Raw genomic sequence first — 27,389 nt, forward strand, 5'->3', positions numbered from 1 at the left:
AATTTAGATCCTTGTACTATTACTCCCTCTGTTCCTAATTACTAGTCCAGTTTTCCTTTTATAGTTGTTCTTAATTATTTGTCTATTTTGACAAATCAAGAAAGGACAAAATAATTTTACTTATCATGCCCTCAATTAATTACTTTGAAAAATGTACAATTTCTTGAAAATCTTAAATTTTTAATCCATCTACTTCATAATTAATAGAGGTAAAATGGTAAACCCACTATGTCAATAATTGCTTTCTTAATAGGTATGTCAATTCAAAAGTGGACAAGTAATTAGGGACAGAGGGAGTATCTCATTAAATAGAATTCTCCTAGTTAGGTCTATACTAAAGAGTGCAATTAATTTTTATTTTCTTTTAATACGTGTTTTTTCCATTCTATTTTAATTTTAGCATAGTGAATACTCTCACTGTCCCTAATTACTTGTTCACTTTTTCTTTTATAGTTGTCTCTAATTACTTGTCCATTTTGACAAATCAAGAAAAGACATTTTTTTTTACCTATTATACCCTCAATTAAATGACTAATTACTTTGAAAAATGTAGAACTTTTCATCCACGTCATAATTAATAGGGGTAAAATGATAAACTCGCTATATCATTAATTATTTTCTTAATATGTGTGTCAATTCAAAAATGGACAAGTAATTAGGAACAGATGTAGTAAATTTTTTTTAAAAAAAAATAACTTTATTTTCATGAATAATTCACATAGTTGAATTAAATGTATTTACACAAAGATAATGTATATGAATAAATTCAAGGAATATTCAATAGTTGAAATCCTTTAACAATGCAACGCGTCTGTTGAAATAATAACAAAGCAAATATCACCAATAGATGTGGTGCAGCAAATGAGATTGCTTCTTTCTTAATCGGAGATTTCAGATTCGAGCCTTAAGTATGAAAAAATTCTTGATAGGAAACACTTTCCCTTGAATGAGGCTCCTACACGACATGAATCTGAAATAGTCGAGCTCCGGACTTGGATCGAGGAAAGTAGGCTTGACAGGCTCGAGTGTTCATTTGTAAGACTTCGTGGGAGTTACCCGAATGGGTCCTACACGGGCGCAAATATGAAATAGTTGGGCTCCAATGTTGTTCCCCCGAATGGGGCCCTACACGGCACGAATTTGAAATAGTCGGGCTCCAATATTGTTCTCTCGAATGGGATCCTACACAATGCGAATCTAAAAGTTGAATTTTAATGCATTTTTCAAGATGAAATATCATATTTATCCTTATACTTTTAGAAAAAATATATATTTATCCTTCATTTTTTTTATATATATATATATATATTTGGATATATTTACTCTGTCAATATAACTTTTTTCTCAAAATATAAATATGAGTCTTTTAGGGGGAATTGGGTGATGCCCGCTTATCACTTCTGTTTAATTAAAGAAAGACTCAATCTTCTAAGCTCATTTTTTCTCAAAAAAGAAAAAAGAAAAAAAAAGAAAGTTACATTTAATTGATAATCAAGCACCCCACAACTAGCAAAGACTTAAGAGAGCAGACTTCACCGATCATCACCATTGAGAAAGAAGAAAAAAAACACAAAAAATCCTGAAAGCATCAGGTAGGCTATGAACTTAAATTTTATTTTATTTTGGTGTTTGAAATTGTGATTGTCATGCATAGTTTCTTTTAATTTTTTTTTATATAATTAAACTATATTTTTTCTGTTTCAACTTATATGATTAAAATAAAATATCAACATACGTATATCAATGAAGGTGTTTGGGTGTCGTGGTGATATCCCCACACCTTTACATTAATCGGCACATATTTTCGATCAATAAATTTTTAATTTTGCAAACACAAGATCAATATGACACTTAATGAATTTCAAATTTAACTTTATAACCGATTTAGTACCATCATTCAATGATTTCACAACCTATTATCAAAAATATAAAATGTCACACCCTTATTTTAGCAAAAAGGAAAACGAAATAGCTCTAGTGTCCCCAAAAGTCCCCAAAGAGAAGTTAATATGTTTGACATCGGTGAATAAGGTGACTCAAGAAGAATCTAGTACAATCACGTCTCAATAAAATTAGTGATTTAAATCAAATTTTAAAAAGATACCTTAAATATATACACTTGAATATAAAAATAATAATGATTTAAAACTATTTTTTTAATTTTTACATATTATTTCTTTTTAGTGTAGTATTATTTAAAGACAATAAGTCAATAATTCGTAATATTTAAAAATTATGATAGAAAAAGTATTTAATTTCTCAAACTGTACTCCTTTATATACAAATTAAAATAAATTGTGAAATATTTTAAATGAAATGTACAAATAGATCTATAATTTTATATTTATAAAATTATTTTTATAATTGTGTGAAGCACGGACAATTACAATAGTAATATTATATTTATAAAAGTATGGACTAATTCTAGTTAATAAGATGTTGTCCATATTCGTTTACAATACATTATATTAGATATTGTTATAAAAAGTTTATTTATTGATACGAAGATTTGAGTTATTTAATTCAATGTTTTAAAATATTTCTAATAAAAAGTTAATAGCTTTTATTTCTTTCTTTTTTTATTTAAATTTTATATTTTTTTATAATCTTCAAATATTATTTTAAGTAAATTTAAAATCATAAAATTCACTATTAAAATCTTTTGAGAGTCTAAATCAAACATTTTACTAGCTTCATCCTTAAGTCATCCTTGATAAAATAGTATGTGTTATCATGTCGTCCAAAAATAATTCATGCAAATTATAGAGATAAGAAGTTTAACTCATCATAGGTGAGTCGTGAGTGGGGAATGATCAGGAGGTTCATTTGGATCCTCTTTATCAAAAAATTATATTGTGTATATATAAAATAAGAAAAATTATTTTCTAGTATATTTTATGTTTTAACCCCTTAACACAATATAATAGCCTAGCTGAACGATTAAGGGGTGCAAAATTTCTTGAAGGTGGTGAGTTTGGTTACACGACAAACTTTTTCTTTCTTAAGGCATTTTTTTTACTAAAAAATATGTTACAATTCAAAAAATGGCCATAGCTTTAATGCTTGAGTTTTTTTCTTCCTAACATTCTTCACTAATCAAATTTTTGTAGCAATACAAATATCATCCACAACAAGATATTTGTCTACTTAAAATTACATTTTTTTACCCGATCATCTTTAGTTTATTTTTAAAATTAGATTATGATTATTATTTTTTTGCCTTTTCTTCCTTTAAATGTCATTTTCACAAGTATTTTAGTAGGCATTTGGCCATGCGATATCATATCACGATATGGTATCGTGAGATGGAATCAGCGTTTGGACATGTGATTTTACGCTGATTCCATCTCATGATTCCATATCATGAGATGTGATTCCATATTCTCCAAAAACCATGATATGGAATTATATGGTAATTCCATATCATGATTTGAGATATTTTAATACAAAAATTGATCCACGAGTTTATATTTTGTTAAAACAACCCCACATTTATATCTACTAACCATTTATTTCATATGTAAATAAAATTTATAATCACATCATCACTTTTTAAAATTTATTATTCTCACCGACATAAAATTTATTATTCTCACCAACATATAGTTACTTTAACTCACATCAACTGATTGTTAAAATGATGAAATATTTATGGTCTATGAGCATGAAAATATAGTTGCGGATGATATTGACCAACAAATGGCTCAAAGAAACAATGTTGGTTCGTCTTCTCGGTCACATGATCGAGAAATGCAAGTTCAACGTGAGGAAAATGTTTGTACTGTGTGGAAGGATTATATTAAAGACTAATACACTACAATTTATGTTCAATTTTTTTTTATCAAATTAAAGTTAGATGAAACAATTACTTAAGTGGAGAACAATAGCTTTGTAATAATTTATTATGCGATTTTATAAATTTTTATTTATTTGATAAGATTGAATAAACAATTGGGGCTATTTTAATAGTTTTACAACTTATGAGATTTTTATGTTTATGAGAAAATATACAACACAAAAATTCCATATTGCATGTCCAAACAAAACTTCAATTTCATCTCATAATTCCATATCATAATACCATATCATGATACCATATCGCATTGCCAAACGGGCCCTTAATTTTTAATTTTTCTTCTGACAAAAAAAAGATCACTTCAAAATAACGTACTGTTCTATTAATTTTTATTTAATATATTGTTAATTTAATTTTAAACGATAATTTAGTTTATATTTAGAGAAACCCATTTAATGAGATTATTTACTATTCACTTCTTTAAAATAATGAACCCCTTTTCTCAAATCCATGATCCGCCATTATTGGTGAGAACTCATAATTTTTCAGTCTCATTTTATTAAGTGATACACAATAATCTAGATCCTCGTACTATTATCTCATTAAATAGAATTCTCTTAGTTAAGGAGTGCAATTAATTTTTATTTTATTTTTAGTATGTGTTTTTTCCATTCTACTTTAATTTTAGCACAGTGAATAATTTATCTTTTAAAAAATAATATTATTTCATGAAATAATTCACATAGTTGAATTAAATGTAATTACACAAAGACAATTTAAATGAATAAATTCGAGGAATATTCAATAGTTGAAATCATTTTAAAATGCAACGTGTCTGTTGAAATAATAACAAAGCGAATACCACCAACAAATGTGGTGTAGCAGATGGGTTGCTCCTCTCTTAATCAAAGAGGTTTTGTGTTTGTGTCTTGGGTATGCAAAAATCATTAATAGTAAGCGCTTCACCTCAAATAAAACTCCTATATTGTGTGAATTTGAAATAGTCAGACTTCGATCTTGTTCCCTCGAATGGCCCCTACAAGGTGCAAATCCAAAAGAACTTAGAATTCAATGAAGGTTTTTAAGATAAAAGGTCATATTTATTCTTATACTTTTTTAAAAATATATTATATATTTTTAATATACTTGTAATTTATTCTTACAATAATAACTTTTTTTTTTCTGAATATATAAACATGATTTTTTTCAAAAAGTGGGTGAGGCCCACTTATCACTTTTGTTATATTAAAGAAAGACTCAGTCTTCTAAAGCTCATTTTTTCTAAAAAAGAAAATTTATATCATTAATAATCAAGCGGCCCACCACTAGCAAAGACTTAAGAGTTAAGAGAACAGACTTCAGGATCATTGCTGTCGAGAAAAAAGAAAAAAAATACACAAATTCTCTCTTCCGTCATTAAGGTCAGCCATAAACTTAAATTTTATTTCAGTTTGGTGTATCAGATTGTGATTATCACGCATGTTTTCTTATAATTGTTTTTTTTATGGGATTAAACTGTATTTTATCTGTCTCAATTTGTGTGACACTGTTTGATTTAATATAATTTGTTTTGGCACAAAATTTAAGAAAAATGTAGACCTTCTGAAATTTGTGATTGAAACCATAAATTAGGACAGATGAGGACGGATGAAGTATATGGGAGGAACCATGGAGTGTTATTTTCTACTTTGAATGTGTAGTACTGTTTTTTACTTCCTTGCTAATGTTGACATCACTAATCAGGGCTCCTCTTTACTTTTTTTTTAATTAATTAAATATGAGTTATCCAGAACCTACTGACCTAATAATCTGTCCCTTTAATAGGGAAGGGCTTCATTGCTTCAATGACATGATTTTATTTGGCCCGAATGTGAGACTCCTGGTCGAGTGGAGCAATCTTATCCATCCCATCACAATCTATGTCAGTGAGGTCTTGTTAGCTATTTGTGTATTTAATTAGGCTTTTGTTACTTAAAAAAAAGAGAGGAGAATCCTACTCTCATATTGTGAAGGAGCTAAGGGTGTTTTGTTATGAAGTAAAATGTTTTTTTGGAAATTTGTACTTATTTTCTAGTCGGTGTATGTATGGAAAAATATTATTCTAAGAGCATTTATGTATAATCTGGAAAAATACTATAGGGGTGAGGAGATGGGTGAGGAGGAGACAGTGAACTTATAAATCCGAGCGTTTGAACATAAAATTTTAGCTATTCTTCATCTGCTTCAGCAAGAGATGGGATACAATTTCATATTACACGAGGAGTCATATTGAATCAATTATGAATATGGTATAAGATGCTCATATTTCATCTGTGACTGGTATGCCATGGTTTCACATTTCAACCAAGTCTGTTATTTGTTAATTTCAGCTAAATAAGAGTTGTAATTGGTTATTACATTTTTATCGAAGACTGTAATAACAGATTTATTTATTTTTGCGATTGATGAAAGGGAATATCTTTCTTCAAGAAAACAAGGTGTGTAATGTGTTCCTCTATGATGTGGAGTACAGAACATGTCTGTTAGACTTCTGTTGAATAATTCTAACAGATGGATCAACAATACGTATAAATTTGTGCAAAATTAGATGTAATGTATATACTTTAGCGTGTTACTGACTTACTGATAAGGGCTTGACTATAGCATGTTGTATGGCCTGTATGGAACTTTGTTTCTTCCCTTTCCTCCTTCTTGTGGTATTATCTCCTTGTATCTGACTATTTTAATGCATGTTTGATGTAAGTGACACTATTCGTTAAACTAAGATCCATGTAAGTTGCTTCTCATGTAGGGTAAGTTTGCTACAAGAAAGAAAAAACCAACATAATTTGTCTGTCTTGTGGACTCTGTGATGGACTTGCTTCACTCCGAAACTACTTAGAATGTGACAATTTCTTCATGGTACTTACTTGATACTGATTTTAATTAATATATTACCTTTTGTTATCAATAAATAAATTAACTAATTAATAACTATTCTGTCATGCAATGAGGGAGCACAACAAAATGCACAAGATGTCAAGATAAAATAAATGTCTGTGATTCTTTTAGGAAAAAGCCTTCAAGTCTATGTTCTGTGCGTTTAATTAAACCATGATCTCCGCATACCATGAAGGAATATGTTTATATCTGTATTTTGGAGAGAATTCATTTAGAGGTCTGTTTTTCTGTCTTTTTATTCAACCGTGTCATTTTTAATCAGTTACATGATTTTCCATTGAAAACCTCTGGTCATCAAGTAGACTTCACTGGTGTAACTAAATTCATCTGTCATCTTGCTTACTTCAAGGTTCAACGTTAAGATGACTCTGCACAGTATGCCCTGGAGTATCAAGCTGTGAACTTATCGTCATAGGAAACTAAGTTGAACTTTTTTAATGCTATGGGTTCTAGTTCATTTGGATGGCGAGGAAGGGAAGAAAATGAAGGGACAAGTAGAACCCTTTTCATTTTTTTGTTCGTTTAAAAAGTGAAAAAGGAAAGATAGTAGAGAAAGGGAGTTTTCTCATTTTGACCTAGTAATTTATCTTATTATTCCCTTCTTTTGTCCCGCTTTATACCTTTACCTAGCCTATCCCTCCCTAGTTTCCGTAGACGGGTTGTGATCTATTTTCTTACCTCTTCTAGTTTCATAATGCTTTGGTATGTAAAGGCTGGCTATAACTTGTCCAAGATTGACTGAAGCTGAGCTGAAATATATTTAGTCCACCTATAGATATGCCAAAAAGAATGAGGGCGATTATGTTACATGCTATGTCCTGGGAATGTAAAAAGGTTACCCCTTGTGAGTTAGCTGCCTGTTCGGAGAATACTGATCATATAATGGGAGTGTTTGGGGTTGTAATGGTTTAATAAAAACTACTATTCTAGTCTTGCTAGTTACCTTATTCTTTGTCATAAAAAACTGGCAATCTTGATGCCTCAGAACCTATCTTATTGATCCAAGATGTATTCTACTAGTGTTTTAAGCCCGATGTCATTTCTCTAATATATGCTCTCTTCTAGAGATGTTAGTTACTAACGGAGATCTTAAAGCGCCTTTAACTAGTGTTAGCTGAGGGCACAAGTTTAGTATTCATAGGTGCTGCTTATGATGATTATTTTGCTGTATTCTGTTTAGAACTCTGTAATCGGGTTGACTGGTGTTCTAAATTGAAGCGTGCAAGTATATAGTTTGCTTCCGTTTATATTCTCCGACTTTAGAGTTTAGACCATCTTTTTCCTTTGGTTTTGTTTTTTTACATTTGTTCAATTTCATCACAAACACAAATTATTTTATCCTTCTTCATTTATGAAGTAATTTTCACATCTTTTCAGTTAGCAAACCGTTGTGAAGTCATTCTTCGGCTTAAAGCCGCTAATGGTCCTTGTATTTCTTTCTTTAACGATTTTCTTTGCAGTTTATTCTTATAAAGAACCTAGTGATGAGGTAATATTTTGTCTTTGGGAAGACCAAAAGGCCAACAAGGCTAGGTAAGGTGGGAGTAGAGACAAGCATTAAGTTCCATATAGAAAGTACAGAAAAACTGATGGAGTTTTCTATGTATAGTAACTGTCTGATTGCTGAAACTTTGTGCTAGAAATTATTTCTTGTAATTTTCATAAACCTGTGTGCCTCCCTCACAAACACTGAGGGAATAACGAGATGCTGGCATGGAGTTTTTTCCTTCAAAAATGTTTTTGTTTTCATTTTGGTTGCAGAATTCTTTTAGAGCTTTCTGATTTCAGTGGATTTACGTCATGAGAGACTGGTCGCCAAGAGGTAAAAAATGGCTTAAATTTGCATCTGTAGAAACAATCGCGCGTGAACAGCTGATACAAAGCACAACATCAAGGGAAACAAAAGAAGAAATGGATGATAATTTAGAGACCAAGGGGAATTGGCTTCCTGGTGACTTGCTTTTTGAGGTTTTTCTTCTACTTCCAGCTGAAACTCTCTGCAAACTGCGTTGTGTATGCAAGTCGCTTCTCAACATGATCAACAGTACGAGTTTTATTGAAGATCACTTTCGTCAGTCTGAGAGAGTTCTAATTACTGAAATTTCCTTTCACAAGGAAAACATACGGTCACCTTTTCCACTACCTTCAGATAAGAAGAATGAACTTTATTTCCATTTCTGGGATATCCATAGCGGCAAAGGCCATAAAGTTTGTATGCCAGATACTTTGGGGAACATAAAGTGCATTTTGGCTGCCTGCAATGGTTTGGTCCTTGCCAAGATTGCGAAAAATGGAGGTCTAGTTGTTATGAATCCAAGTACACGGAACCACGTTAGAATGCCTCTTGGTACGATTGGCTTCGCGCAGGAGTGCTATGCCTTCATGTTCAGCCATTTCACAGGTTCTTATAAAGTAGTACACTTATTCCGCGGTAACTCTAGAAACATTCGCTGTGAGATCCTGAACCTCACAACAAGATCGTGGCATGCAGTGGATGGACCTAAATCAGGAGAATTTGGATTGATCACAACTCATAGATCTGTTTCAGCAATTGGTGCTTTGTATTGGCTTCCACAGATTGATGGCTGTAACCATGTTGTCTCCTTGGGATTTCATGATGAGAAATTCCTAACTGTACCTCTACCAATCAGCAGCACGAAAAACGATCGACTCGTTGAAATTGGAGGGTCCCTGAGCTTCATAACTCATGCCACATTGAATTTGATTCAGGTATGGATACTGAAGAATGGGAATTGGTTAAAGAGGTATAGTATCAACAGGTTATATGATATCACAGGATTTATTCCCCTTTGCGCGTCGACTAAGGAGATATTTTTCCAGAGAGAAGAAGGATACCCTTTGTTACATATTTACAACTTTGAAGCTGAAGAAATGCAGGAGATCAATTTTAAAGGCACCAACAGAGTTGGAGATCTTTATATGCCTCATGTAAAGTCCCTTGTTTCATGGGATAATCCTCAACTTCAATGAGATGTGTAATAGGAGATCAATTTTAAAGGCACCAACAGAGTTGGAGATCTTTATATGCCTCATGTAAAGTCCCTTGTTTCATGGGATAATCCTCAACTAAAATGAGATGTGTAATAGGAGATCAATTTTAAAGGCACCAACAGAGTTGGAGATCTTTATATGCCTCATGTAAAGTCCCTTGTTTCATGGGATAATCCTCAACTTCAATGAGATGTGTAATATATGGCATTAAAACTTTGAAGTTAATATTATGGTTCTGCAATAAGAAACTTAAATATGTAAAGCTAAAGAGATGAAATGAACTTAACATGTGCATTCACTGTTTATTTATAATATTCGGTCTGGTATGCATAAGAAAAAAAGGCTTTAGCAATGTCAATGAAGGATTTTGTTGCAGTAACATGAAAAACAACCAAATTTCATACAAGGCATCAAGAGAATCCACTGTAAAAGTAAATCATATTTGCTAAGCTATTGCTATGTATGTGCTGGATCCAGTAAACAAGGCACAATCCAAAGACACGAATTCAGTCGAATATCCAGTTTCCAAGAAGGCCAGAAATAGCTGCAGGGACACCTTGGCTACCTAGCCTTGCTGATTTCAAATGAATAGTTGAGCTCCAAATGGCATCTTTTATCATCATCCATAAACTGCAGAAAACAAGTCCACAGAAAAACCAAATTCATCAACATCTTCACTCACCAATAGGAACAGTAAAGTGAAACGAAAACTGGAAAACACATAGAGAAGCCAGAGATGTACAGAGTCATTAAGTTGCGGAACATGCACACAACACCTGGTACAGGCAATAGTGTTAAAAGGATGGATACAAAAGCAAAACGGCTTCTTTTATACTGCAGATGTATTTACTGGTTACAGCAGGTTATTTACTTCTATTTTCTAGGTTGCAAAATTAGGCTTTTCACAGACAATTACATGTCGGAGTGCACTTTATCATAGTGCAAACACACGCAGCATTGTCGTGCATAAGTTATGTTCTATTTTCAGAATGCAGGATTGAAAAATATCTCTTTTCTATTATAAATCTATTACTCAAGTCCATGACACATATTGTCTGTTTTGCCACAACAAGCCTCACGGATTTGTCCCTTGGGCTACACCATAATTGAGTACAAAAGAGATGTAAACTTGTGTTACACCTTATAAAGTTCACTTTCCTCTCTTAACCTGATGTATGATTCAGGTATCATGTGCACCACTTTTTTAGAAGTTTGTTTGCCTAGAAGGTTGTCAATCCTTCTCTTGACCCACACTCATCGGCCATCTCTCCGTCATGGGTGTCACCTTACTTGATCAAACTAATTACGTTTTCTAAATACCAGTTAAATGAGTTATGTTTGCAAAGAACGTAAACTGTTAGACAAACAAAATCCTTCTGTTTTAAACTAGACAATTACTATTGATGTATACATCAGATGGATCATATTTCACTTTAAGTCCTACGTACAACCCACAAATTGGACATGCACACAACAAAAGTATATCTACTGAGACCAAGCACTGATTTTTCTAGCAGTTTTTCTATTTGTCTCATTGTCTGCATGAATGCACAGATTAATCAGCGCACACTCAACAAGAATGTGATATGAACTCTACTTATTTAGTATGTAACTGCAGATGTTTCAACATTTCTAAACAGAAGAAAGATATTGATAGCATCCACATTAGCATACCTCCATTAAAATAACGGGCTTCAATGAAAAATCAAGAATACAGAAAATTTTAGAAATAGCAAACATAATAGACATAATAAGGCTCTTTATGTATAGTTTCAATAATTGCGCTCCATAGCTATAGTTTTGTTTACTATGGAGATTGCCGTTTGTATATTTCTGCACGTTTGTATATATCGCTTGCGAATATACAAACAGGGTAAGTATATACAAATTATGTATTTATACAATTAAGAATTTTTCAGAATACCATCGAATTATAGAAATCAGGCGAATAGCAAGAATTGGGAAAACTATAGCCGTGAATTACAATTTTCTTAAACTATAGCTATATACCTAATATAGCCTAAGTGTTTGGTATTCTGCATAATTTTGCCTATAATTATCACAAAAGAAATATCCAAATTCAAGCTCAAAAGAAAGAAGATTAGGCCATGAAACCACAAAAAAGAGCCCAAAGAGATGGACGTTTAAAGCCAAAGTTTCCTAATTTAAAAGTTCCATATTTTAAATTTTCCTAGATATTATTTCCATAAAAGTAGGATTTAAATCCCATTATATTTGGGATAGTTAGTGTTTTCTTCTATTTCTCTCACACACAAAAAAGAGATATTTTTTTAAAAGAAATGTATTTCATTTTTTCTCTCGAAACACAAAATCCTCCTTCGAAAATTGGAATAATCCATATATTAGATGATATTATTGAGTACAATTTAATATTTAAATAGTAATATATTAGATGATATGATTGAGTATCAAAATTTGGGGGAGTAACTTTTTCTTACCAAAATTACGAGTAAAAGAAATAAGAAATGAAATATGGGGTAAGTGGAAGACAAATGGTAAACAATCAATACAGTCGCCTTAAGCTCGTGACTCGAGAAAATCATAATTACACACTACCTAATATATGTTGAGTGTTTGTCTTTCCCAAAAATATGTTAAGTGTTACTATAGAGTTCGTATATATCCCCTTCTAGTATTTTTTTTCACTGTTTTATACAAATTCAATAATTTGTTACATTTAATTTGACATTAAATAAATAATTAACCTTGAGTTACAATTAATAAATTTATTAATGTTCCGTTGAATTAATTTTATTTTTCAACAATTTGAAAAATACAAAAATATCACCTCACATTATTACTTTGTATTAAAAAGAGTGAAAGAAAAATCATATCTTTTCAATATTTTGTAAGAAATAGGGTAAGTAGGTGTACTCAAGTACCATTAGTGAAGATTTGAGGACACCTACTAACCCTATTTCTCACAAGCTATTAAAAAGATTTGATTTTTCTTTCACTCTTTTTAATACAAAGTAATTAATGTGAGGTGATGCGTTTATATTTTGTAGAATCCAAACCTATTGAGAAATAAAATTAATTAAACGAAACATTACTAAATTTATTAATTATAACTCAAGGTTAACCATTTATTTAATTTCAAATAAAATAACATGCAACACATTATTGAATTTGTATAAAATAGTGAACAGGGAAAAAAACAAAATAAAATATTGGAAGGAGATATGTACAAACTCTATGATAACACTTAATATATTTTTGGGGAAGACAAACACTCAACATATATCAGGTGAAGTGTAATTATAATTTTCTCAAGTCACGAGCTTAAGGTGGTTGCGTTGATTGTTCACCATTTGTCTTCCACTTAGCCCATATTTCATTTCCCAATTCTTATTTCTTTTACTCGTAATTTTGGTTAGAAAAATTTACTCCCCCAAATTATGATACTCGATAATACCATCTAGTATATTACTATTTAAATATTTAACTATGCTCCATATAATATCATCTAATATATTAAACTATTTAAATATATGGATTATTCCAATTTTTCGAGGATTTTGTGTTTCGAGAGAAAAAATGAAATATTTTAAAATATATATATCATTTTTATCTCTTTTTTTGTTTGTGTGAGAAATAAAAAAAAACACTAATTATCTAATAGAGTCAATTAGAGAACTTAAATCAAAGGTGATCTAGACTCCTATTTCAAAGAAATTAGAGACAACGATTAGTATAAGACTAATCACCTTCTTTAATAGAAATCAAGTTAAGAATTTATTTTACCTCTTAAAAAATCATTCTTATAAAATTGTAAAATTAATCCATAGTAACCAGTCCACACACAAAGGTGTAAAAAAGAGAAACTCTCAAATAATATTAATCATGTCATTTCTCATTAAAATTACCTAAGAGCCCGTTTGGTTTGACTTAAAAAAAGTAACTTTTAAAAAGTAACTTTTTAAAGTGCTGGAACTTATTTTAAAAATAAGTAGTTATGTGTTTGAATAAAAGTGTTGCAATTGAAAAAAAAGTTGTTGATGTGTTTGGCAAATAAGTGTTGGTAAACACTTTTTTTAATCAAAATATCTGAAATACCCTTTAAGTTGTTAACATGATAAAAAGTTGATTAATTTAAGGTTTTTATACTTAAAAATAAATTTATATTTTACATCCATAAGTAATAATACTTTCCTATCATTCACATATTTCTTTACCACCACAAATTATTTATAAGAGGAATAATAATAATAATAATAATAATAACAACAACAATAATAACAATCATAATAATAATAATAATAAGAATAATATTAAGAATAATAATAAGAATAATAATATAATAAGAATAAGAATAATAATAATAATATAATAATAACTATAAGAATAATAACAATAATAATAAGAATAATAATAATAATATAATAATAACTATAAGAATAATAACAATAATAATAAGAATAATAATAATATAATAATAATAATAACATAATAATAATAAGAATAATAATAATAAGAATAATATAATAATAATAAGAATAATAATAATAATAATAATAATAATAATAATAGTAAGAATAATAATAATATAATAATAACAATAAGAATAAAAAAAAAAAAATAATAATAATAATAATATATATATAATAATAATAATAATAATAATTCAATATGGGCAATTTGGAAATTGTATAAAAGAATTAAGGGCAAAAAATAATATACTTGGTCAACATAAAAGGGCTTTTAAGTTAAAAAAAAAAGAAGCTCCCCCTACCTAGCTTTTGGCTTAAAATAAGTCATTTTGACTTAAAATAAGTCACTTTGATAATTGCCAAACACTCTAATAAGTCAAAAACTGGCTTTTAAGCCAGTTTGACCAGCTTAAAAGCCCATCCAAACAGGCTCTAAATACACAGCTTATTTTATCATGTTTTCTAAAATTTGAAAAAATTACAAAAATCCCTACTCTCTCCTACTCTAGGATACATCACTTTACGCGATGTATCGGTCGGATGCATCACTTTATGCGATGTATCGGGACATTGAATGATGTATTTGAAATCGAGACATGATGTATTCGAAACCAGGATGCAATTTATCGAGACATTTTGGGATGTATCCAGGTTCCACCAAATTTAAGGGATTTTTGTAATTTAGAAAAAAAATAGGAATATGATGTAATTAGGTTCTCAACACTATGGAATTTGTGTAAAATTTCTTTAAAATTAATGGGATTCAATGAAAAATCAAGAATATATGTTAAGAACTAATTCATTGAATCCCATTAATTTTAAGGAAATTTTACACAAATTCCATAGTGTTAAGAACTAATTACATCATATTCCTACTTTTTTTCTAAATTACAAAAATCCTTTAAATCTGGTGGAACCTGAATACATCCCAAAATGTCCCGATAAATTGCATCCTGATTTCGGATACATCCCGATACATCACGTAAAATGATGTATCCGAGAATAGGAGAGAGTAGGGATTTTTGTATTTTTTTCAAATGATAGAAAATTTTAGAAAAATATGATAAAATTAGCTATGTATTTAGGTAAAATCAGATAGGAATGTCAACTCTCAAATATATTATCTAGTGCCGATTCAAAAACAATGGAAAGGTTAAAATTTGTACAATCTTTAGGATACACTAGATCTATATCAGTGGAAAGTTAATACGTAATGACCACTATATTTGTTCTCGTGGACAAGCTGGACTTATAGAATGATTTCACTAATGAAATGAACAATACCAAGTGATATTAAATCCAATAGGAATATAAAATGCTCTTACCTTAAGTTTAGCTGTATATGTTCCTCTTGCAAGTGCACCTGATGGAGTGGTCTCCTCTTCTAACATATGTATGTAAGGTTCTCGCTGAGGAGCAAAGGTGCCAAGCATTCCCTTACTTTGATCAACTGACATTCAAATGACCGATCAACGATATGTTATGAAAGATAATAACAGAAGTAAGTGAATATTGAAAAGTGGAGGTAATACTTGTTTAGTATTAAGTTATTTTTTCATTGAACATAACGTTGAGCCTAATATTAGGATAGTAACCAAAAGAAATTGTGCAAGCATTTTAGCTAAAAAAAAAAAGTAAATCAAGTTGGCATAAATGCATGGGATTGATGAAAAAGTAGAACTAGAGATAATAGAACAAGAAAAGTGCAAGAATTTAATGTGGTTCGGCAAGCATATGGTTTACATCCATGGGGAGTTGGATTGTTCTTTTCACTGTGATAATTAAATAAATTTCTCACTTGGATACATTATCTAACCAACCAAATCCTTGCACTCTTTCCAACTGATAAAGAACCATTGAATAAACCGCCTGCCTTCCTACTCTTTCTAGTTCTATTCCACGATTGGCGCACCTTGCCTCAAACGTTTGTCTACAATTTTTATAGACAGAAATGCATTTTATACCTCCTGCTAAAGGGAAATCCAGATAAGGAAAAATCTACTATATGAGCCCATTCATACTTGAACGAATCTCTTTCAACAAAGGAAATCACATCTATCTATATATAGTAAAGCTAGGCATATAGTACGTGATTTGGCACCTCTCTTAGGCGATCATTGGTAGAAATATCTTTTTTGTCAATTTTCTGACCTTTTTCTCTTATATTTCCCTCAAAATATTGGCTGAAAAATAAAATCATTTTATCAATACAAACAACAACAACAAACCTGATGTAGTTAAATTGTGAGACATTAATACACATTAAGCATTACTGTAATTAGAAGTTACGCAAATGAAAAAATATTTGCTAGAAATATAGTGATTAAATTAGGGAAAACTGCTATGGAATGTGAGATATATAACTTGTGATGACAAATGCTATTTAATATGGTAAGTGAGTCTTTTACTATGATCAGGCAGATCAAACATTGATTATTTTATATATTTAGGGGTCATTTGGTAGAGTGTATAAAAATGATGCTCAATGGAGTCTATTGATGTTTGCATTAATAATGCTTATATTAGTTATGCTTGCATTAGTTATGCATAGATTATTTCTTATGCATTGTTTGAATTGGTGTAATAAAAATAGTATGCATTGTACAAAATTATTTATTTACAAAATATCCTCCATTATTATGGTGGAAAAGATGTAAAAATGTTTTTGAGGGATAATTGAGTCTTTACCCATGTTAATGCATGTATTAAATCTCTTTGCATTACTAATACCTAGAAATCCATGGTATTAGTAATACATTCCTCAATACACAATAGAGTTATAATAGCATGAAAAAGTGTACCAACAAGGAAATACTAATATACAAAGCTAATACATGCATTATTTTTGCTAATACACTCTACCAAACGACCCCTTATTGATAAAGTAATTCTGTTATGCACTATCTATTTATAGATTGTAAGTGGATTTTTGGACATACTCTAAAATGCATGCTTGGAGATACTTTTCGTTGGTTTTAGGAATAGGTTATTGAAAATGAGGAGTTGAAGTCATTCTGCCTATCATAAATGAGGTAATTTCCAAAGATACAATCTCAGATATACCTATTAAGCAGAAATTTTTTATTTAACAAACCTTCAAATTTGTCATTGGAACAAGCCTTTACCTGTATATTAAATGTTTTATGTCCTTTCGCTGTACAATTATATTACTCTTTGTTTTATCTTACATACACTTCTTATACTTCACTTTTTGAGAATCAAACTAAAGGAATTTTCACAGTATTTAAAGTATTTTTTGACCATATTATATGACAATAATTGCAACTTATCGAGCTTATTCCGTATCCTCTCCTTTCTTTTGATATTTTGTTTATTATTCTCTATGATACAACAATGGTAATTAGTTGATCAATGAAAAGAAGATAACGGAAGGAAAAAAGGTGGAGTTGTAGAAAATTGAGGGGTGTAAAATCAGCTTATTTCATTCATCTTGATCCCTAGGTTTAGGTACATGTTCATTGTAGTAGTTTAACACTAAGCCTAATCTGGAAGGATCAACATCAACTAAACATCAACACTAAGACTAATCTAGACAGCTAAAGGATGAAATTGATTTTCAGAAGACTTTCGAATGACTGGGAGGTCGAAAGAGTGGCTGCTTTGCTTGGTAGAATAGGAACCTTCACAGGGACTACCAATGAACCTGACACCATATGATGGAAACACAACACAGATGGCCAATTCACAGTCAATAGAGTTTACAAGAGGGGACTATCAGAGTTGTCAGGAAGAAGTAGAGGGTCCCCAGAAAGCTACCAGGAAAAGCATGGCACCAACCAAGGTGAAATGCTTCACCTGGCTGACAGTGAGAAAGGCATGCCTCACTCATGAAGCCATCCAACTGAACAAATGGCTGAACACACTGCAGATTTGTTGAGCTGCTGGATCAGAAAGGAGGAATTAAAAGCCAGAAGAAATGGTGAAAAACTGGCCCAGCTTACATATGGTGGACCATATGGAAGGAGAGGAATGAAAGAATCTTTATGGGAAGATCAAATTCCATTCAGAAGATCAAAGGAAAAATGCATTTCCACTCTTTATTTTTGGTGTAAAGAACAATGTATAGAAGATGAAATACAGATAATGGACTTCCTAGGCATTTTGTAATTAGTTATCGTTGTAATCACACTTTTGGCAGTGGCCAGCATAAAGGGTATGCTGAAGAATACATGTTACAGGTTTCAAAAAAAATAATCAACTAAAAAGGCATCTATATATGTATGCCTCTTTAGCAATTTCAATGGAGACTGCTTTGTTTAAGATTTAAAGAGTGATATTATAAGCAATTTGATAATTGTATCTCCATTTCTTATAGTTATCCAAGTTTTCACTTTCTCATCACTCAATAGTATAAATTGGAAAAGAAGGAAATACCTCTACAAAAACAGAGAGAATTCAGTATGAAGAAGCAAAAAAATCTCATTCTGATAAATGCTTGTGAGAGATATAATGTAAATAGAAATTACGTACTTTAGTTCGTATGATTTTTTCTTTTTCTGGAGTGGAAATTTAAATGGTGGGGGAGGGGAGGCACTAAAGAAATAGAGGGACACAGATGTGAGTTAGTGTTTTTTATCTCCGAAACAAACCAACATAGAATAACTCAGTGTTTTGGACGGCGAAAGGTGACAAGGGCCTGCCTCGCCACGAGGGGAGGCACTCACCTTTTTGAATTAAGGTGCCAATTAATACCAAAAATTAAAAAATTTAATTGCATATATAAATATCCAAAATCTTAATAGCAATAACATATATTAGCAAACATTTCAATTCAAAAACTAATAGTAGATATTAGAAGTCTAGAACTTGAATGAACCAATAATTCAAAATACTATATTAATTAGTATAAAACTAAATTAAGTAGGGAAGAAATAATTATAGAAGAATTAAATTATTTTTAAAAAAAAAATATATATAGCGTGAGCAGCAGAGCAGTACAACATAACAGAAGAACAGAGCACACAATTCACACTTCACCACCAGTCTACCACTAAAAATAGAAGTCTGCAAATCAAAGCAGCATAGTCGTACTGCTGAAAAACAGAAAAGAAGAAGAAGAAAAGAAGGGAAGAACTAGAAGAGAAGAAGAGATTCGCGTAAGTCTCCAGGGTCGTACCTGAACAACAGTCGTGTAAATTGTACCTGAGCAGCAGCGTCGCGATTCGCGAAGGTCACGTAAGTCTCTAGAGGTCGCGACTTGCGAAATCTGAGGAGAAGAGGAGGAGCAGCAGTCGCGACGCCTAATCTGAGGTGAGTTTGCAAAAATACCCAAAAAACCTAATTTTGGCTTTTAATTATTAAATCAGCCTTTTTTTTTATAAAAAAAAAAGGCGACGCCAATTGCATTACCACGTCAGTAGCCAGTCGCCTTTAGATCGTCATGGCACGCCTTTTAGAGGTCGCCTCACCTCGCTGGAAATAGGCGGCGAGGCCTCGCCTCGCCTCGCCTTGTCGCCAAAGGCGAAAGGCGCTCGCCTTTAATAACACTGGAATAACTTTAAAAATTCACATTCCATAATATGAATCTAATATTTCTTATTGTTGCTTTAAAAGACAATTTTACTCTATAGACTTGTAGATTGATTTTTGAATAAGCATCTTACTTTTGAGTATTGTAGTTGAAAACAAAACTCGAGATTGAATAGCTTAACTTATGGTAAAACTATTATTCAGTCATGTATTTAGCAAAATTACAAAAAGAAATGATTGGAATACGCAAGTAAATTTTACCATGAAGAGTGATTCAACTCCTAAAATCACTTAATGTTTTCCTGTGTAAGTGTTGCATAAAGAAAAAGACGACGATATATGTATAGTAAATGGTAATAACCTCACTTACAAAATGTGGTAAAATTCTTTTTATGTAAATATTCCAAAAAATTGAACCAAATATGAGTTGAACGAAAGTTTAGATCATAATGTACGTCGTATACAGAGTTGAAATTTCTATAATTTCACAAACATGTTATTATAGAGAAGACAATTATTTATAAGATCAGTCATCAATAGGTTTTTCATGACCGCCTTAAATTCCCTAGTCATCTAAGAAACCAAATCACGCAACATTTGTTAAGATTCCATCCAAGAAGAGAAAGAATCCACTAGGTGTTCCTTAAAGCCTTATATCCAAGCATGGCATGGAATAGAGGCCAAAAGACTTGGTCTCCAAGTTTGTGGATTCTTTATCTTCATTTAAAAAAAAAAAAAAAGAGAGAAAGAATCCACAAACTTGGAGACCAAGTCTTTTGGCCTCTATTCCATGCCAGACTTGGATATAAGGCTTTAAGGAACACCTAGTGCAGAACCATAATCCATATTGACTGTTTCATGAAAATCACACACAATCTACATGACTAAAACTTAAAAACTAAATGATTCAATTCACATAGCATAACATGGTCTTTTCAGTTGATAAATGCACAACTCGAAGAAGTCCTCTACTTGAATAAACAAATGTAATCATGTTGTCAGACAACATGATTGGATGTGAGGTGACCATTATGAATTTGAAGGCTTCTTTTCGAACTTCAAGATCCACAATATACCTATGTGGTTATTTAAAGAGGGGAGACAATTAGAAGCCCAAAAAGAGAAGAAGATGCATGTCTTTGGTCTTAAATTAGGAATCCCAAAGTTAGAGAGTACTTAGTATTTTTCTTAGAAAAATGAACCCCAGAATAAATAGGTTATTAGGTCTTTCTTTGAAGAGGGATTGTTTTGGATTATCCCATGAACTACTCGTAGTAGTAATTCATGTATGAGTACATATCTCTTCTCCCTTTGGATTGTATCTCGTATTTGAATGTTAATTCATTAGTTCCTAGATTCTCTTCATTTGTTTCTTTGAGTTGATTGCATTTCAATTCTAAATTAACCCTTCCTTTCTAGATTTAAGATTATTGGTTGCATTTATATATGTCTAGGTAATTAATTACTTAGGTGTGTATTTTTCCCAATAATTATCTTAATCTTCTAATCCTTTTATTGCTTTCCATAATTTTTCTTGAGGTTCATGTGGGATTGAAGAATTCATCTTCAATTTCTTTGAATTCCTAAAACCGTTTCACATCACAACTGCACCATGAAATGCAAGTATTTAATCCCTATGTGCTTGGCTGTCCAACAAAGCATTTTTTAAGCATAGGGTGCAAAAGAAAGAGGAAATGAGACTAGAAATCAAACCTTGAAGACCAGCCTTCCATACTATATTGTGTAGGCCAAACCAGAAACAATGTTGTGCAGAACACTAAATATTAGCTTAAGCCGATACTCAGAGCCCTCCCTGAGCGTTAAGAGAACAAAATTGCTTTGTTCTTCTTTTCTAATACACTCTACCAAACGACCCCTTATTGATAAAGTGATTTTGTTATGCACTATCTATTTATAGATTGGAAGTGGATTTTTGTACATAATCTAAAATGCATGCTCGAAGATACTTTTTGTTGGTTTTAACCAGTGTTATTAAAGGCGAGCACCTTTCGCCTTTGGCGACAAGGCGAGGCGAGGTGACCTCTAAAAGGTGTGCCATGGCGATCAAAAGGCAACTGGCGACTATGCAATAGGCATCGCCTTTGTTTATAAAAAAAAAAGTCTGATTAATAATTAAAAGTTAAAATTAAGGGGGTTTTTTGGGTATTTTTGCAAACTCACCTCAGATTAGGCGTCGTGACTGCTGCTCCTCCTCTTCTCCTCAGATTTCACAAGTCGCGACCCCTAGAGACTTACGTGATCTTCGCGAATCGCGATGCTGCTGCTCAGGTACAATTTACGCGACTGTTGTTCAGGTACGACCCTGGAGACTTACGCGAATCTCTTCTTCTCTTCTAGTTCTTCCCTTCTTTTCTTCTTCTTCTCTGTTTTTCAGCAGTACGACTATGCAGCTTTGTTTTTCAGACCTCTATTTTTAGTGGTAGACTGGTGGTGAAGTGTGAACTGTGTGCTCTGTTCTTCTGTTATGTTGTACTGCTCTGCTGCTCACTGGCTATGTATATTTTTTTTAAAAAAACAATTTAATTCTTCTATAATTATTCCTTCCCTACTTAATTTAGTTTTATACTAATTAGTATAGTATTTTGAATTATTGGTTCATTCAAGTTCTAGACTTTTAATATCTACTACTAGTTTTTGAATTATAATGTTTGCTAATATATGTTATTGCTATTAAGATTTTGGATATTTATATGTGCAATTAAAAATTTACATCTTTGGTATTAATTGGCGCCTTAATTCAAAAAGGTGAGGCAAGCCCTTGTCGCCTTTCGCTGTCCAAAACACTGGTTTTAGGAATAGGTTATTGAAAATGAGGAGTTGAAGTCATTCTGCCTATCATAAATGAGGTAATTTCCAAAGATACAATCTCAGATATACCTATTAAGAACCTTCAAATTTGTCATTAGAACAAGCCTTTTCCTGTATATTAAGTGTTTTATGTTCTTTCGCTGTACAATTATATCACTCTTTGTTTTATCTTATACATACTTCCCATATTTCACTTTTCGATAATCAAACTATAGGAATTTTCACAATATTTAAAGTATTTTTTTACCATATTATATGACAATAATTGCAACTAATCGAGCTTATTCCGTATCCTCTCCTTTCTTTTGTTGATTTTGTTTATTATTCTCTATGATACAACAATGATAATTAGTTGATCAATGAAAATAAGATAACGAAGGAAAAAAGGTGCAGTTGTAGAAAATTGAGGGGTGTAAAATCAGCTTATTTCATTCATCTTGATCCCTAAGTTTAGGTACATGTTCATTGTAGTAGTTTAACACAGCCTAATCTGGAAGGATCAACATCAACTAAGCATCAACACTGAGACTAATCTAGACAGCTAAAGGATGACATTAGATTTTCAGAAGACTTTTGAATGACTGGGAGGTCGAAAGAGTGGCTGCTTTGCTTGGTAGAATAGGAACCTTCACAGGGACTACCAATGAACCTGACACCATAAGATGGAAACACAACACAGATGGCCAATTCACAGTCAGTAGAGTTTACTAGAGGGAACTATCAGAGTTGTCAGGAAGAAGTAAAGGGTCCCCGGAAAGCTACCTGAAAAAGCATGGCACCAACCAAGGTGAAATGCTTCACCTGGCTGACAGTGAGAAAGGCATGCCTCACTCATGAAGCCATCCAACTGAACAAATGGCTGAACACACTGCAGATTTGTTGAGCTGCTGGATCAGAAAGGAGGAATTAAAAGCCAGAAGAAATGGTGAAAAACTGGCCCAGCTTACATATGGTGGACCATATGGAAGGAGAGGAATGAAAGAATTTTTATGGGAAGATCAAATTCCATTCAGAAGATCAAAGGAAAAATGCATTTCCACTCTTTATTTTTGGTGTAAAGAACAATGTATAGAAGATGAAATACAGATAATGGACTTCCTAGGCTTTTTGTAATTAGTTATCGTTGTAATCACACTTTTGGAGGTGGCCAGCATAAAGGGTATGCTGAAGAATACATGTTACAGGTTTCAAAAAAAATAATCAACTATAAAGGCATCTATACATGTATGCCTCTTAGCAATTTCAATGGAGACCGCTTTGTTTAAGATTTAAAGAGTGATATTGTAAGCAATTTGATAATTGTATCTCTATTTCTTATAGTTATCCAATTTTTCACTTTCTCATCACTCAATAGTATAAATTGGAAAAGAAGGAAATAACTCTACAAAAGAAGAGAGAATTCAGTATGAAGAAGCAAAAAAAAACTCATTCTGATAAATGCTTGTGAGAGATATAATGTAAATAGAAATTACGTACTTATAGTTCCTCTGATTTTTTCTTTTTCTGGAGTGGAAATTTAAATGGTGGGGGAGGGGAGGCACTAAAGAAATAGAGGGACACAGATGTGAGTTAGTGTTTATTACCTCCGAAACAAACTAACATAGAATAACTTTGAAAATTCACATTCCATAATATGAATCTAATATTTCTTATTGTTGCTTTGATGACAATTTTGCTCTATAGACTTGTAGACTGATTTTTGAATAAGCATCTTACTTTTGAGTATTGTAGTTGAAAAGAAAACTCAAGATTGAATAGCTTAACTTATGGTAAAAATATTATTCAGTCATGTATTTAGCAAAATTACAAAAAGAAATGATTGGAATATGCAAGTAAATTTCACCATAGAAGAGTGATTCAACTCCTAAAATCACTTAATGTTTTCCTGTGTAAGTGTTGCATGTGTTGCATAAAGAAAAAGACGACGATATATGTATTGTAAATGGTAATAACCTCACTTACAAAACGTGGTAAAATTGTTTCTATGTAAATATTCCAAAAAATTGAACCAAATATGAGTCGAATGAAAGTTTAGATCATAATGTACGTCGTATACAGAGTTGAAATTTCTATAATTTCACAGACATGTTATTATAGAGAAGACAATTATTTATAAGACCAGTCATCAATAGGTTTTTCATGACTGCCTTAAATTCCCTAGTCATCTTAGAAACCAAATCAGGCAACATTTTTTTTTAAAAAAAAAAAAAAATAGAAGAGGAAGAATCCACAAACTTGGAGACCAAGTCTTTTGGCCTCTATTCCATGCCAGACTTGGATATAAGGCTTTAAGGAACACCTAGTGCAGAACCATAATCCATATTGACTGTTTCATGAAAATCACACACAATCTACATGACTAAAACTTAAAAACTAAATGATTCAATTCACATAGCATAACATGGTATTTTCAGTTGATAAATGCACAACTCGAAGAAGTCCTCTACTTGAATAAACAAATGTAATCATGTTGCCTGACAACATGATTGGATGTGAGGTGACCATTATGAATTTGAAGGCTTCTTTTCGAACTTCAAGATCCACAATATACCTATGTGGTTATTTAAAGAGGGGAGACAATTAGAAGCCCAAAAAGAGAAGAAGATGCATGTCTTTGGTCTTAAATTAGGAATCCCAAAGTTAGAGAGTACTTAGTATTTTTCTTAGAAAAATGAACCCCAGAATAAATAGGTTATTAGGTCTTTCTTTTGAAGAGGGATTGTTTTGGATTATCCCATGAACTACTCGTAGTAGTAATTCATGTATGAGTACATATCTCTTCTCCCTTTGGATTGTATCTCGTATTTGAATGTTAATTCATTAGTTCCTAGATTCTCTTCATTTGTTTCTTTGAGTTGATTGCATTTCAATTCTAAATTAACCCTTCCTTTCTAGATTTAAGATTATTGGTTGCATTTATATATGTCTAGGTAATTAATTACCTAGGTGTGTATTTTTCCCAATAATTATCTTAATCTTCTAATCCTTTTATTGCTTTCCATAATTTTTCTTGAGGTTCATGTGGGATTGAAGAATTCATCTTCAATTTCTTTGAATTCCTAAACCCGTTTCACATCACAACTGCACCATGAAATGCAAGTATTTAATCCCTATGTGCTTGGCTGTCCAACAAAGCATTTTTTAAGCATAGGGTGCAAAAGAAAGAGGAAATGAGACTAGAAATCAAACCTTGAAGACCAGCCTTCCATACTATATTTGTGTAGGCCAAACCAGAAACAATGTTGTGCAGAACACTAAATGTTAGCTTAAGCCGATACTCAGAGCCCTCCCTGAGCGTAAAGAGAACAGAATTGCTTTGTTCTTCTTTGATAGGTAATGGAGTGTTTATCTCCCCAAAGTCGGACGAAAGGATTCCAACTGAGTGGAACTTAACTTCAGGTTCCATTTGTCCTAGAAAATTGATCCAAGTAGTCATTAAACAACATTTAAAGGTTAATTGCAGCGTAAATAGTGTGCAACGTTCAGGGACAAACCATCTAAGTCGCTTTCCAGACAACCAAGCAGCTTTTCTTTCCACCTCCTCAAGCTCTCATCCTCCTACACAAACATTTATAAGGTAAAGAACAATCATGTGGAAATTCAAAACATGCCAAGAGACCTAGCAAATGCAGGAGACTATTTCAAATTAAAAGAAAGGAAGTCAATAAAAAACAAACTGGAGTGAGCAAGGCAAAATTGAAAAGGAATGCCTTAGATGGTAACAGCATAGCTGATGCAACTGGGAGACAATTTCAACTTAATGAATGGAGCAAGCAAGTTAAGCAACTCCAAACCAAACTTGACAGCAAAACAGAAGAAAGACTTTAGATGTTAACAGCACAGAAATTTCAAGAAACATCACTCACAGCAATGAGGGGAAAGCTCAAATTCTCAACCCTAAACACCAAAGAAACCTTTTTCTCCTTTAAAATATCAAAATTGGGGTAAATTCAAAAATTACTGCCAGAAGAAACTATCTACATACAACTCAGATATGCTCGTATAGTAAGCACCCTCACTTCCAACCTTAAGATTGTGAGTACCATCACCCCTCATTTCCAACCCTAAGATTATAAGTTCGAGTCACCAAAGAAGCAAAAGAGGTGGAGCTCCTAGGGAAGGGATAAAAACTCAACTCAATGATCTTGAAAACAGATACGACTATAGATAAGCAGAACCCTAAAACAATCAAAGGAGTTGAGACTTAAGATGTCCATGATACATCAAAAAAACCCTCAAGAAACTCATAAAGTTGGAAGCTTTATGATTTAACAACAAAAAGATAGAGTTTTTCACCTTGTCCTTTTCAATTTGATCTTTAAGAGAAAGAAGAGGACCAGGAACAAAACTTGTTGCAGCAGCAACAGCAGCAGCAGGATCTTGATGATGGTCATCTTCTTCACTTTCTCCATCTTCTTCCTCCTTCCTCTTATCCCAAGTAGCACCGCCATGAGATGGACCTGCTTCCTCTTTCTTGCCACCATCCATCATTCTTGATTTCTCTGTTGAGAGAGCAGTGTGAAAGTGTCTTACAGCAGTAGGGACACTCAAGATTTTGGTTTGACAATTATTGAAGAGGGAAAAAAATGTGCAGTACAAGCTCCAAAATTTCAATCTTTACAGACAAAAAAACACAACACCGCTGTGTGTCCGAATTTTGTTTTCTTGTTTGGTGCTCGCCGGATCCACTTTTAATTATCATGTTGTGTTTTTCAAAAGTTAATTTGACTAATTTTCAAAGTTAAATTAGATTACATTAATTTAATATTTTAAACAAAAATTTTAGATATTTATAAATTATACGAAAAGTACTATACATTGCAATTTTTTGCATATCAATATGATGAAAAAATTTATCGTAAAATGTTAGT

General features: G+C 31.9%; 2 protein-coding genes across 2 annotated transcripts; one reads left to right on the plus strand and one right to left on the minus strand.

Annotated features, from left to right (window-relative positions):
* The first annotated feature begins 5,562 nt into the window (after nucleotides 1–5,562).
* LOC125813381 (putative F-box protein At3g49980) lies at nucleotides 5,563–9,731 on the plus strand. The gene is made up of 2 exons (XM_049492885.1): nucleotides 5,563–5,721; nucleotides 8,498–9,731. The coding sequence occupies exon 2, from the start codon at nucleotides 8,537–8,539 to the stop codon at nucleotides 9,725–9,727; it is 1,191 nt and encodes a 396-aa protein (XP_049348842.1). The 5' UTR covers nucleotides 5,563–5,721; nucleotides 8,498–8,536; the 3' UTR covers nucleotides 9,728–9,731.
* A 373-nt stretch (nucleotides 9,732–10,104) lies between these two features.
* LOC125813563 (rho GDP-dissociation inhibitor 1-like) lies at nucleotides 10,105–27,138 on the minus strand. Its single transcript, XM_049493037.1, has 5 exons — nucleotides 26,815–27,138; nucleotides 26,013–26,076; nucleotides 25,708–25,929; nucleotides 15,525–15,649; nucleotides 10,105–10,378 (listed from the first exon to the last, which is right to left on the minus strand). Exons 1-5 carry the CDS (start codon nucleotides 27,007–27,009, stop codon nucleotides 10,310–10,312), a joined length of 675 nt encoding a protein of 224 aa, XP_049348994.1. The 5' UTR covers nucleotides 27,010–27,138; the 3' UTR covers nucleotides 10,105–10,309.
* Between the last annotated feature and the right edge of the window lie 251 nt (nucleotides 27,139–27,389).

Source organism: Solanum verrucosum, unplaced genomic scaffold (genome assembly GCF_900185275.1).
Source record: "Solanum verrucosum unplaced genomic scaffold, falcon-dt-bn FXZP01000235.1, whole genome shotgun sequence".
NCBI lineage: Eukaryota > Viridiplantae > Streptophyta > Magnoliopsida > Solanales > Solanaceae > Solanum > Solanum verrucosum.

Coding starts and splice junctions, on each gene's coding strand:
- LOC125813381 (XM_049492885.1), top strand. CDS start 8,537: ATGAGAGACTGGTCGCCAAGAGGTAAAAAATGGCTTAAATTTGCATCT.
- LOC125813563 (XM_049493037.1), bottom strand. CDS start 27,009: ATGATGGATGGTGGCAAGAAAGAGGAAGCAGGTCCATCTCATGGCGGT. Junction 26,077..26,814: donor ATCAAATTGAAAAGGACAAG/GTGAAAAACTCT, acceptor ATGTTTGTGTAG/GAGGATGAGAGCTTGAGGAG. Junction 15,650..25,707: donor ATGGAAGGCTGGTCTTCAAG/GTTTGATTTCTA, acceptor TTTGAATGTCAG/TTGATCAAAGTAAGGGAATG.